General features: G+C 53.7%; 1 protein-coding gene across 1 annotated transcript in view; it reads left to right on the top strand.

Moving 5' to 3' along the window:
- The window catches only part of CRHR1 (corticotropin releasing hormone receptor 1), a 39,962-nt gene that overhangs the window by 14,503 nt on the left and 11,809 nt on the right, over positions 1–13,650 (top strand). Inside the window, exons 2-3 of the mRNA XM_036451721.2 lie at positions 3,734–3,821; positions 9,848–9,967. Of these exons, the coding sequence (XP_036307614.1) occupies positions 3,734–3,821; positions 9,848–9,967 (208 nt within the window). The remainder of the gene's footprint in view (positions 1–3,733; positions 3,822–9,847; positions 9,968–13,650) is intronic.

The raw sequence follows: 13,650 nt of genomic DNA, 5'->3' as shown, positions 1-13,650 counted from the left end.
CGGTGTTTGGGGGTTGGTAGGCCTCCCTGAGAAGTGGAGGATGCTGTGCACCCTCCCCTGGAAAATGGTTGTCATTACGCTCTACTTGCGCATTTACTTACAGGGTTTCGTGCCCCGACCCTTGTGTGCTTGAGGGCCCTCCATTAAGGAACTCTCAGCTTCAGGAAGAAATAAACAGCATCCTTGAAACTCTGGGGCCTGTTCCTACAATGCGGCAATTGCCTGTTGATGGAGACAGAAAACTGCAGTGAATGTTGAAAAGCAGAGCGATGGATGGTGGGAGGAAATACTGCCGATTTTTCATGGAAGTGTAATTCAGGAATAAGCCAGAAGCCTCTTCAAGCCTTCCGCAGTGGCACAGACACACGTTGTGTGCGCAGCTGACCTTTCCTGAGCGGAAAGGTTGGCTCGGGAATATTAAGAAGCCCTGCTCTTTGCATAATGCAGAGCCAGCCCTCTCACGGTAGAAAATGACTTTGCGAGCCATCAGACCCAAGAAGGAGATGGAGGGGTCAGGGTTGTAGCCGGGAGAGGCTAAGCCCTTTGTCCCGCGGCATTTGGTTCGGTTTCATGATGAATCCGGATTGCTCTTCTCCTCAGTGAGCTGAGACGCGTGGCCGGTGTATTTTCCATCCACTTAGAACCCTGGGGCGTGAGTGCATTGTATCGAGGCTGTTTCACGCACCGGGGGCTGGTCCAGGGTCTCCATCTGCCGGCGCCATGAGCACCAGGGTCTGGCGCCTGCCTGTAAGAAGGGACAGGGTGACTGAGGTGCTCCACTCTGGGGGGTCAGGGAAGGCGCTGCCAGGCAGAGGGGCTGCGGGCCTGGCTTTTGAGGACTGCAGAGCTCGCCCGGGGAAGGGTGGGCCAGGCTGAGGAGGGACGAAGACCTGCAAGGGCACAGGTATGCAGACCCGCAGGATCCGTGCACTGATGGATAAGCAATCCCACGGGAAAACGACGCGGCCTTTTAAGGGGATGTGAAGACTGAAGCACAAAGCGCAACTTCAGGATCAGAAGGATAATGGTGGAATGTCGAGCAGCATGACTGATATTCTGGAATAGGGTGTTTCCGTTTCTTTAATTTGCCTGTGGCTGAGCTGGCTCTCGGAGCCCCACTTCCATTCTCTCTGTGTGTGCGCGCATGTGTGCATGCTGGGAGGGAGGTGGCAGAGATGGGGGGAGGGGGAGGGCGCGGCAAGCTGGGGGCAGGGAGTCCTATCGTCTCCTTCCGGAAGGAGCCTCTGGCCCTCTGAGCAGAGCAGCTCCTCTCCGGGGACAGAGCAGAGCTGGGTCCTGCTGACTGTGCTGAGCTGAGCAGTGCCGGTTTGTCCCCGAGGACTCTGCTCTCTGCTCTGCCAGCAAAAAGCCACTGGCTGGCCTGATGGCTTCCTCTTCTCTCCAATTCTGCGTTTTCACTTGGAAAATGAGAGTAAAGACATTCCGCCAGCTCTCTCGGGTGGCTGCGAAGTTTAATTACTGATTAATCAAGTGTTGGAAGTTCCTTGGGGCCAGAGGGTTGAATGGGTTCATTCTAATATCTCCCGAGTCCCAGGAGGGAGTTAGCTAAGCCAGCGCTGTTTGTGAGCAGCCGGGGTCTGGGCCCCAGATGGGGGTGCGGGCTGGGGGTGTGCTTGGGAGCTTGGCGCAGGAAGAGCACAGAGGCCCTATCACGTGACAGAAGGAGGGTGCCCGTGAGGGAAGAGAGTCAACAGGCCCACTAAGGACCCAGGCAGAGCACTGAGGGGATGATTGTGAATTATCAGGGGACTTCCTGACGGAGGTGGTGGCAGGACAGACTGATGGGGAGTGGGGAGCCCTCGATTCCACCTTGGAATGTAGGGTACGAGAGAAGAGAGGGCAGCCTGCCTTTGTCGTTGAGCAGGTGCGGGAAGGAGCAGCTACCCAGAAAAGGGGGTGGCACTGGGAGGGGCAGAGGGGGACAGGGTAGGAGGGGACATTTGAGACAGGTGAGCATGAAAACTTCGCCTCTGGACTGGGGGGAGGTCCTGAGGCGCAAAAGATGCGAGTGGGGAAAAGTCCAGGGGAAGGGAGGCGGTACCGCCATGGGGAGGGTGGAGTCAGGGATGGTAGAGCCCAGCTTGGGCAGAAGGCACGTGAGCAGGGCAGGACCAGGATTAGGGTGAGGCCAATAAGGCATTCTCCTCAAGGGCAAAATGTCAGGTGCCCCAAATCTCAGTAACCAAGATAAACACTATTCTAATGTTCTTACTGATCTTTCCTTTTACCTCAAGCGCCAATATAGCCCAGTACTGTTACTGATCTTGTTTTAAAAAAAAAAAAAAAAAAAAAAGGTTTTAAATATTTTGTTCATTGTGGATTTTTTTGCATTAATTTATCATTTTTTAATATTGCATTAAAATATTATTTATCTTGAGTACTAAGTGTTTTTGGTGCCGCCTTAGAGTTTGTACCGAGGCGATGCTTTGCTTTCCTCACCCTGTTCCCGGCCCTGTGAGTGAGGGCTGTGCACCCATCACCCTGCCCCTCCTCCAAACTAGCCATTTGCTCCGTGGGACTCAGACGAACCCTTCCTTCTCCCCATCTCATTTCCCCGCTGTGAAGATCACGGTGTCTGCACTGTGCAAGTCTTCAATAAAAGCTGGAGAGGAAACTGAGGCTCAGAGAGGTCAAGTAACCTGTCCATGGCAACACAGTGAAACAGACTGGACGCCAGTCTCCTTTGACTTAATTTTTTAAAAATACATTTTATTGATATTTTACAGAGAGGAGGAAGGGAGAGAGATAGAGAGCTAGAAATGTCGATGAGAGAGAAACATCGACCAGCTGCCTCTTGCACACCCCCTACCGGGGATGTGCCCGCAACCAATGTTCATGCCCTTGACCGGAATCGAACCTGGGACCTTTCAGTCCGCAGACCGACGACGCTCTATCACTGAGCCAAACCGGCTTCGGCTCTCCTTTGACTTTAAATCCACAGGAAGGGTGGTGACCTCAGGGGAGGGGACACCATGGTTGTGTGAGGTGTTACTGAAGAAGGGGCAGCCCTCCAGCTGTGGGGTCCACACCACTCTCCTCCCCGTGGGCTGGAATCCCGGAATCAGAGTGCCGCCGAGTCCCTGGGGATTGTGAGGGGTGCAGGTTCTCCCTAGGACTGGGCAGGCGCGTTTTGTTCTTAATTTGCCCAACTGTGAAAGGGACACCCACACCTGCCCCGGGGAGAGTTACGTGCCATCGCGGATGTAAAGAGGCTGGGTAAACGGTGAGGCACAAGTTGTAGGGACTGGTCATTAGCTGGGTAGGGGTGAGGCTGGGGAGCAGTTCTCTTGAACAAGAGGCCAGGAGAGCTTGCAGCTCTGAAAGGAGGTGGGGGAGGTGCACTAATGAGGATCTATGAGCCCGGGGCTCAGGGTGTTGGGGCACAGTTGGGTCATGCTTGGGGTCCCATGTGGATGGACACAGCAGGTTGTTTAGTTGGGGGCCTTCCTTCTCACTGGGGTCCTCTAGCCCTCGGAGAAAATTTACCTGCCCTGGGATCTGGGTTCCTGCTCTTACCAGCCTCCTTCCCAGCGCCCTCCATGAGTAGGGCAGCTCTAGACCAGGCAGGGAGGATGGGGGTGGGGGAGGTTGTACATGTGTGTGTGTGGGGGGGGGTGGTCTGGGAAGAGACATGGGTGAGAAGAGGGTAGGCAAGAAGCTGCAGGCTGGTCTGCTCAGTCTAACCATGAACCTCTTCCCTCTGTGCCCACAGGCCCTTCTCCTCCTGGGGCTGAACCCCGTCTCTGCCTTCCTCCAGGACCAGCACTGCGAGAGCCTGTCCCCGGCCAGCAACGTCTCTGGTGAGTACCCCCACTGTGCTCCTGCAAGAGTCCGGCCCGCCACCTGCCACAGCCCGTCACCTGCCCCCAGCAGGATTCTCACACACAGCCGTGCCCTAAGGCAGGGGCAGCAGAGATTTCCTCTCTAGGGCCAAGCAGTTCCTCTCTCCAGAGAGGGAGTGCTGTGTGAAGGCGGATCCTGAAACTGTGGTGGCAAAGAGAACTGTGAATAGATCATGGTGTCTGCCACACACACAGGAGGGGCTTGTGGCAAGGGAGCTGGGTGGGAGGCAGGAGGGGCGGTTGCCCCAGCCCTTGCTGCTGTGAAGATGGACAGCGCGGGGCTGAGCTGTGGCTCAGGCAGGCATCGGGGAGGAGAAAGCTGTGTTCTGTGCTGAGCATGGCAGTGAGCATGGCAGTGTAGGGGGCTGACTCTGCCAGACGCTGCCAGAGGATTCTGCGCTGTATTAACCCGGGTAGGTGCTGTAACCCTCACCTTACACATAGGGAAACAGAGCGCAGAGAAAAACTAGCGTGTGCCAGAGCCAAGATTTAAGACCAGGCAGACTGGCCTCCATTTACGTCTTCAACTCCAAGCTCGACACTGCCTCAGTGAAAACACTGCATAACTGAAAATGTGACGAATATTTGTATTGATATAACTTCTTGTTGTTTTCTAGAAAGGGCTTTTGAATAATGGTCCTATTTCATGTTCACAAGAGTTTAAGACCCATTTTTTTCAGCTGAGGGAACTTAGGCACAGGAGAGTTACACGGGAAATTTAGGTCTGTGGCTTTGCCTTGTGGAGACCATGCCTTTTCTAACCTTGGGTGAGACCCCTGAGCCCTCACCCTGGCCCCTTGAATAATGCTGCTGCTGGCCAGGTGGGAGGTCTCCCTGCACCTGAGGGTCTTGGTGATTTATTTTCCTCATTAGGTCTCTCCTCCATTCAATCCAAAGTGCCTACTATATAGCTGGATTGAGGGGAAGGCACTTGCCATGAATTGCTCACTACAATGCAGGTGGCAGTGAAATTAGATCAGGCATGGTATGAATCCAGGAAGGCTTCCCGGAGGAGGAGGTTCAAGGTGAGTCCCTGAGAAACTCTGAGTGTGGACTGGCAGAGAAGACCCAATGCTCTGAGCCAAAGCTAGAGTTGACTGAAGACCAGCAGCTGAGTTTGGTGAGTTTTCCATCTGGCTGCAAAGTTGGCTAGACTGGGTCATGGAGAATGGGAAAGTTCTTGAGCAAGAGTCTGGAGTGCTAGCAGACAGGGACTGGGAGGGAGGACACCTGCTCAGAGGCTGGGCTTGAGATGCAAGGCCCTGCCCATAGCCCCACATGCATGGGGGCCAGGTCAGGCTCCATTCATTTGCTTGTTGTGTTCAGGAGAAGTGACATCCCTGAGCCACTTGCCAGTATCACCTGTCCTTGGAGGCAACAGGCTCTGATGAATACCACTCATGCCCCGATGGTTTGCACTCTGTGCCATCACCTCCAGCGTGGCTCAGCCTGCGGGGCTTCCCGCACACAATCCATCACCCTCTGCAGTGGCCTCTGATAAGGCGCTATTTGTCTTCGGAACCAAGACCTACCCAGACCAATGGGTACTGGCAGACAGATGGTGAGGGTGGGTGGAGGGACTGGGACAGATGGGTGGGCATCTGGCTGGGGCACCTAGCACTGAACCGGGGCCTTTGGGGGTCTTCTCACATGCCAGGAATAGGGAGAGGGTGGGTCCTCGGAGCCATCATGTGACAGATCATAGACTTGGCAACTCATAAAATCATGTCATGAATATGACAATGCCAGAAAGTAATAGAATCATTAACTAATGACAAATGCAATCATGTTGTTGACAAGAACCCATGGTCATCAGTCCCAACCCGTCTTAAGGTCGTGAATAATAACAATAATTAATGATAGCTTCTATTTATTTTGTGCCCATTAAGTATAGACACCATTCTACGTGCTCTAATCTCATTCAGTCATCAAACAGCATAGTCAGGAAGTATTTTTATCCCCATTTTTCAGAAGAGGAGCCTAAGGCTCAGAGAGCTTTGATCACTTACCTAAGCATATACAGTTACCAAGCAGTCACTCTAAGATTAGAAGCAAGTGGGCCCGATTCTAGACTTCATCACCACCACGTTATGTGGCTGCCCAGGAGCCGTGGTGCCCGGGGCCTAGCGTGATCCATCATCCTGGATGCAAAGTCATCCTGCAAGGTCCCATGCTCACACTGGGTTTGCACGTGGCCCCTAATTGTCCTCCAGACCTACTATGTGCCTGGCACTGTTCTAGGTATTGGGAATGCAAAAATGAAGAGCCCACGGGCACATAGGACAGGAAGCTCAATTGTCCTGATGAATCACACACTCTGCAAAGGTATCTTCCTTCGCTGCCCAGACAGAGAGGAGGCAGCTCAACCACAAGGTGGTGGAGCAAAGAGGACTCTCTGCCTGCCCTCTGCCACCCTCTCCAGGCTGGTGACATAGGCAGAGTCCCTGCCCATTCATCCCAGCAGCACCTTCCTCTGAATGGCGTGTGTGTGTGTGTGTGTGTGTGTGTGTGTGTGTTTCAGAAGCTGCCTCCCTCTTTGAACAGCCTTGGCTGAGTCCTGCTCCTGGGCTTACACCAAACAGGAGGATGGGCTTCCCAGCCTCAGGGCTGCTGCCCAGGGCCCACCTACTCTGGTTTACTCAGAAACCCCGGATGAGACCCGACATAACTGGGGTAGGAGCCAGGCTCCAGGCTCCCTCGGAAAGACCTGCTGAGCACATGTGCACCCTGAGCCTGAGGGGAAGGGAACTGTGCTACCTATTTGGAAGAAGACACCAGAGCCCGATCATGCACAAGCATTGAATAGGCTACCTTCTAAGGGTTCCTATCTGTTCATTAAAGCAGGCCCCCCCCCCCCCACGATCCTGACTCAGCAAGGGTTTTCTCAGAGGCAGCGGGGAGCCACCCATGCTGCTCCTCTTCCCTCCATTCACAAGTGTTGGGGGTAATCTGACCGCACTGCTCCCACGAGCAATGAGATCGTGGAGCCCCATGCATCTGCTCTGTGTGCACGTGAGGAAGGAGGAAGATACAGGACCAGTGCTGCACTGGCCCATTGACTCTGCCCCACCCCCCACTCCCAGTGACAGCAGTGTCAACACGTCAGGCGCACCAAGCTCACACCTGCCTCAGGACCTTTGACCTTGCTGTTCCCTCTGTCTAGAACACTGTTCCCCCAGGTATGCACATGCCTCCCTCCCTCGTTTCCTTTAGGTTTCTCCTTAGGTGTGTTTTAGACACAACCAATTAAAATAGAACTCCTGTCTTTATCTCTTCATCCTGCTTATTTTTTCTCCATAGCATTTCTCATTGCTTAACAGATATGTGTGTTTGGGTGCAACCAAATGCTGTGCGGGCTGGCTGCCCAGGCTGGGGCCAGCTTTGATGCAGTGGGAAGAGCCTCAACAGACATGAAACACCAACATTCAAAACCCATTTATGCTTCTCAGTGTCTGTGTGGCTTTGGCTAGGCTATGTGACTGCTTAGGCCTCCATTTCCTTATCTGTAAAACAGAATTAGTACCCATGCTGGCAGGTGGTGTAAAACCCACAGCAGGTGCTACAGAATCCACAGTCCAGGGGCAAACAGCGACTGTCCTGCCCATTCTCACCCCCAAACCCTAGACCAGCTGTGTGTGGTACCAGGGCTCGGGCATTGGCTGGTGCCTGGTCCTCAAGGCCAAAAGGGCCATCTGCTCAGTGGCCAGTCCCCGCCTTGGCTCTGGCTTGGTCCTGGCTGTGGCTGGTGCCCAGTCCTGCCCTGCCCTCTGTTCTCTGTGGAAGGGACTCTGGGGAAGTGTCCAAGGCAGGAAAGAGAGGGAGAAAGGAAGAGGGAGGGGCAATGCTACTCTGACTGAGAGGGCAAGTCCCAGGTGCTGCCACACATGACATGCAGATGACATTCCATTTAATCTCCGCAGTACCTAGCTCAGGAGGTACTGTGAATGAATGGGTAAATGGACAACCTACTGAGGGAGGTACTAGGCGCCATTAAATCGGATGGTATATATAAAGTGCCTGACAAGTGCCCTTCACACAGTCAGTCCTCAATAAATGTTACTCATTCCCCAATGCCTCACTGACTGTTCCCTTTCCCTTTACTGGCACAAGATGTGGTGTCATAGAAAGAGCACTGGAGTTAGGGTCAAAAACATGTCTATGTGTCTTGGTTCTTTTCACTCATTGACTCATGACCTCAGGCAAGTCACTTGGTTCCGTGGACCTCAGTTTTCTCAACTGTCAAAAGAGGATAATGACCTTGCAGGGTGGACGAGGATCCAACACAATATATGAAGAAAAGTTTTACAAAAGCAGAGCATGGTTCACAATATTACCCCTCCTTTCCCATGGCCACATGCCTCCAGCTACTCCCTCTTCCGAGCTCAGCACTATCGACATGACCATGGCATTAAAATCTGTACAAGCTTTTCTCACTCCCTGAAGCAATTCAGGGATGCTGCACTTTGGCACGGCACCAGGACCTGACCCACCGTCTCCTCATAGCCATGACGCCCCAGTCCAGACTTCTTTCTCTTCCAATTAAACCACTTGGCCTCGAGGCCTCTCCCCTGGAGCCCTGATTTGCACGAACACCCTATGAATAGCTTTGATTAGAAAGGAAAACCAGCATTTGGTCCAAGTGCTGCTCAGCACTGCTCTGCATCCAGCAGGGACAGGACGCCAGTCTAATCCAGTGCTGTTTTCTGAGAGACTGGGGCCGAGCTAAGCTGGGGAGGAGATGGCAGGTGGGCCCAGCCAGGGCTTGGCAGAAGGAAGGGCTGAACCCTAGAGAGCCAGGGTTCATGGCTCTCCCTGGCCTGTCTGTACATTCATGTGCCATCCTAGGTTATTAATCCCTCCTATTATGCTGGGCACCATGAGCACACTGTGCCAGCCCTATGCAGGGGGCGGGCATCATAAGGCAGAGAAAGTAGGGGAAGCTCAGTTGGAGACCAGAAGTATTGCTGTGGCTTCAACTCCACCCCAACACACACACACACACACACACACACACACACACACACACGCTCCACTCCAAATGCTCTTTAATTAAGGGCAAATATTTGGAAGGGGAATTTGACTTCCACTTTCTAATTCATCTGCTTACATCCTTTTTTAAGTCACAGGCCCCTTTGAGAATCTATTGAAAGCCAAAGTCCCTTTCCTAAGCAAAATGCACATACAGACCACGTTGTTCATTGAATCTCATTCTCTATGAATCCTGAAAGCTCCCATGAACTGAGATTAAGAATTTCTGATCAGATCCAACCACTTCATTTTACTGTAAAGACAGGTCCAGAGAAGGCAAGTGAATTGCCTATGGTCACACAGCAAATGAGTAACACAGCCCAGTCTGAAGTCAGGGTTCCAGACTCCTGGTTCGGTGTCCTTTCTGCTCCCCTGGATGGTGTCTCCCTGCCTTTGCTCCCCATGGTCCCTTCTCTGTCGGTCCTCTCAGGGCAGAGCACAGAGGACAGTACAAGCAGTGTGTGTTTGGTAAATGTGGTCACCAGGCCAGCGGCAAGGCAGGCCAACTTCATTTAGCTGGTTCCTCCCTGCAGGGCCAGAGCACGCGTGGTTTGGTTCTGAAGACGTGTAAGGGGGACCGGGTCAGGGGTGGGCTGGTTCCTTTCCACTCTGTGAAGTCTGACAGCTCAGGTCTGCCCCAAGTGACGTGCCGGGAAAAGTGTCCTCAGGTTACAGAGCAGAGGGACCTGAAGCATGTCCAGCCTTCTGCTAAATGCCAGCCAGGACCTCAGCCACCTCTGTTCCTCCTCCGCCCTGGAATCCACTCTGGCTCCCTAGTGCCATTGCATCAAATTCAGATTCCTTCCCTGGTGTCTTCCCCTGCATAGGATGAGCGATCATCACTCTAGTCCTGTCCCCCGTTGTGGGAGGGGGGAGAGGGATGTGGGCCTTTTAGGAGGTGGGGAGGACACTGGAGTGGGATCCTGCTCTGCCTCACCAGCTGTCTCTGCCCCCAGGACTGCAGTGCAATGCATCCGTGGACCTCATTGGCACCTGCTGGCCGCAGAGCCCTGCGGGGCAGCTGGTGGTTCGGCCCTGCCCTGCCTATTTCTACGGTGTCCGCTACAACACCACAAGTAAGGGGGCCTCTGGAGGGCAGACTTGGAGAAGATGGGGAAAATAATAATAACAAAAATGATAAAAACAATAACTCGTGGATACAGCAGCCACCAAAGGCCAGCTCTGCTCTGCTGGGCACGGCGTGCTCACACTGAGGGTTCTCACAGTACCCCCGGAAACACTACATATAACTGGATAGTGTTCATCGTGCAGCCCAGGCCTCTGAGGCTCAGAGAGGTCAGGGGACTTGCCTGAGGTCACCAGGTGGTAAGAGGTGAAGCTGGACTTGCATCCAGGTCTGTGTGACACTTCCTTCTGCAGTTGACAAAGTCGACTTGAGCCTCCAATAACCCCATGAGCCAGGGCGGGAATCCTCAGAACAGCCCCAACTTTGGGATGAGGACCCTGAGCTTAGAGCTGTTATGAGGCCTGGAGGTGGAGGACTCTGAGTTCATGATCTACAGCCATGTTGGCCTTGCATACGGGCCCACAGGTGGGAGGAGGGGGAGGGGAGGAGTAACCCCGTTTTCAGATATTTGATCCCTTTGTAAACACCTTGCTCCCCTGAGGCCCTGAGCCTCCACCTCCAGGCTTTGCAGCTCCTTGCTATGTCACCTGTCACCCTCAGAATTAATTTGCTCTCCCTTGTCAATGACTCACAGCCCCTGCTTATCAAGACAGCAACACCTGCAGGCCAGAGTCCTCACCTGTCCAAGGGGAGGGTGGGGTCCTGGGTGGGCCCTTGGGGTCTGGTGGGCCTGAGCTCAGAGCCTGAAAAGGATACAAGGGGGGCCACAGCACCAGGTGGTTCACTCTGAGATAGGCTGTGTGACCTTTAGCACATCCCTCCCCCCTATGGCCCTCTGCCCCCTTTCTGAGGATGGAGAGGGCTGGCTGACACGGCTTCTAAGACTTCATTAGCTCAAAGCTGCCAAGTACCATCTCCTGCCCCTCTCTCCTTTTTTTTTTTTATTATATATTTTATTGATTTTTTACAGAGAGGAAGAGAGAGGGATAGAGAGTTAGAAACATCGATGAGAGAGAATGATCGATCAGCTGCCTCTTGCACACTCCCTACTGGGGATGTGCCCGCAACCAAGGTACATGCCCTTGACCAGAATCGAACCCGGGATCTTTCAGTCCGCAGGCCGACACTCTATCCATTGAGCCAAACCGGTTTTGGCATGCACCTCTCTCCTTTACCAGTTGGACTAAGGTTAGGGTTGGGGACTTCAGCCAAGAAAGGGTTAGAGGGCCCTGGGGAGGCATTGGGGTCAGACAGGAGGTTGGAACAGCCAGATAAAGCAGCTTCATGTGCCTGGAATCCACAGAAGGAGAAGAAAGACTGGTAGGGGTGTGGGAGGACATCAGGCAAGAGGAAGGGCAGAAGGACCTCAGAGGAGAGCTTGGGGTACACAGCCGACCAGCCTCAAGTTTAGTAGGGCCCATTTCACAGTTAGAAAATGGAGGCAGAGGCTGTTAGCTGCCCAGGGTCACAAAGATTAGAAGCAGGGCCACACGGGGAGTCACAGCCCTCCTGCTACTCCACCACAATGCTGTGTGCCTACAGGAAGAAGACAGCATTGGGGCTGGTGCATTATTGGGAGGGAGAGGAGGGTTGGAGGGAGGTCCCTCTCCCTCTCAGGTACCAGTCCTGCCCTTTCACCTCCAAAGTGATTCTCCTGTCTAGTTCTAAATGCCCTGGGTCCCAGTGCCACTGTCCCTGTCCAAGGTACCGATCTCTAACCCTTGTTTTGCATCTGACCCCATCACACCCTTGTTCGGAGTCATCTTTTCTATGACTCCCCATGGCCTCCATGGTCAAATCCATACCCTTGAGTGGGGCTGGCCAGGCTCTCTCTGGCTACAGCCCCACCAAATTATAGCCAGCCCTGGCCACTCCCTATGCGCTTCCTCCACTCTTGTCCCCAAGGATGACTTGGCATGCCCCAAAGTGAGTGTTTTCAGAACTTGGTGCCTGGGCATTCAATTTGCCAGCCCTGCCTTAAATGGAAGCCAGGAGTCCTGGGTTCCAGCCTCAGCTCCGGGTGTCACTGGCTAAGGAACGTCGGCATTCGCACTGGGCCTCAGCTGCTCCACCTGCAGGGTGAGAGGGAGGTTTGGGGGGGTGCTCTTCGGCTTCCTCTTTCCTCCGTCTGTGATCCCAGGAGAGGAGTTGGGGGCGATAGCCCCTAGTTGTGGGGGCTGGGCTGGCAGATCCCTCTTTCCAGATGCCTAGTGCCGAACAATGAGGAACACGCCCATGCAATCAACAGTGAGTGAGAGCCCAGAGTTGCACCTAATCATTAATCACTAATTAATTCATTTACTGATGAGGTGCTGCTGGGACTTCCTGGCCTTCTCCTTAAGGCCCTCCTTCCCACTGCACCTGATCTTCAAAGAGATGGGGAGAATTTCCAAAAATATCCATTTTCCCATGATTCTCTGGGAAGACTGCTCAGCTCAGCAATCAAAGACAAGGAGTTCGCATCCTCCCTGGCAACGACTCCCTGCCTGTCAGGCCTGTTTTCTTTCAGGGTCGCCTCCTGCCTCCCCACCAAAGCCTGCTCCCTCTGGATGACCTGGCCGGGCAGGGACTCCAGCTCCTGGCCGCACATGTGGGGTGTGCATGGGGGACTCAGGCTAAGTGCATGGCTCTTGTTATCCCCACCAGTACCCCCTTTGATAGGGGCAGGTGACATGTTCTAAGTCTTACGTAAATACAGCGCCAAAGCAATAACAACAACAATCACAGCTCACACCACCTGCCGGTGGAGCTCCCAGCACTCTGCATGGGTCATCTACAATGCTCACTCAACCCACAGGTAGGAGCTGTTGTTAAGTTCATTCCCGCCTTTTAAGTAAGGAAGTTGTCCAAGGTCACAGGACTAGTGAGGCATGGCGCCAGATTTTGAACCCAGGCTCTTCTGGGTGGAGAGCCATGCTCTTAACACGGCTTTGCTCTGCCTTGATTAGGCAAGAACCAGTCCCCCAAGTCCCTTTCTTTGCAGACACAGCAGACACCGGGTCCCCTGGCTCAGTGGTCGGCCAACTCATGAGTCAACAGAGCCAAACATCAACAGTACAACGGTTGAAATTTCTTTGGAGAGCCACATTTTTTAAACTTAAACTTCTTTTAACGCTACTTCTTCAAAACAGACTCGCCCAGGCCGTGGTATTTTGTGGAAGAGCCACACTCAAGGGGCCAAAGAGCTGCATGTGGTGAGGCTCACGGGAGCCACAGTTTGCCGACCACAGCCCTGGTTTCTTGTCTCCCCCCCAGACCCCCCTGAAAACCCAGTCACTAAGCTCTCAGCCCTCTGGTAGCTTATCCTTCATTTAGCAATTAGGAGAGAATGAGCAGCATCTTAACTACCTCTGCCCAAGGCTCAACTCTGCTGAGATGCAATCAACTGGCAGAGAAGCTGAGCAGAGCTTTAAAAATCCATTTAGCCTGTTTCCCCACTGGCACGCTACAGAGGCGTGAGGGCCTCTCAGCAGAGGGGCTGGGGAGCGGGGTTAGCGAGGAGGCCTCACAGCATTGCAGCCCTGGAGGCCAGACCCTGTCTCCCTCTCTCGGTGATACAGTAGCAACTCCCTCCACCGCCCACACCATCCTCTCCCTCTGGTCCTGATGCTGCCAGCGGAGAGGCAGCTCCCAGGCTGGCCGACCTGCCAGTCCAGCCCTCCCTGGTGCACA

Source organism: Pipistrellus kuhlii, unplaced genomic scaffold (assembly GCF_014108245.1).
Source record: "Pipistrellus kuhlii isolate mPipKuh1 unplaced genomic scaffold, mPipKuh1.p scaffold_m20_p_22, whole genome shotgun sequence".
In the NCBI taxonomy this organism is placed as follows: domain Eukaryota; kingdom Metazoa; phylum Chordata; class Mammalia; order Chiroptera; family Vespertilionidae; genus Pipistrellus; species Pipistrellus kuhlii.
The sequence above is the reverse complement of the archived record's forward strand: the minus strand, read 5'-3'. Positions and strand labels throughout refer to the sequence as shown.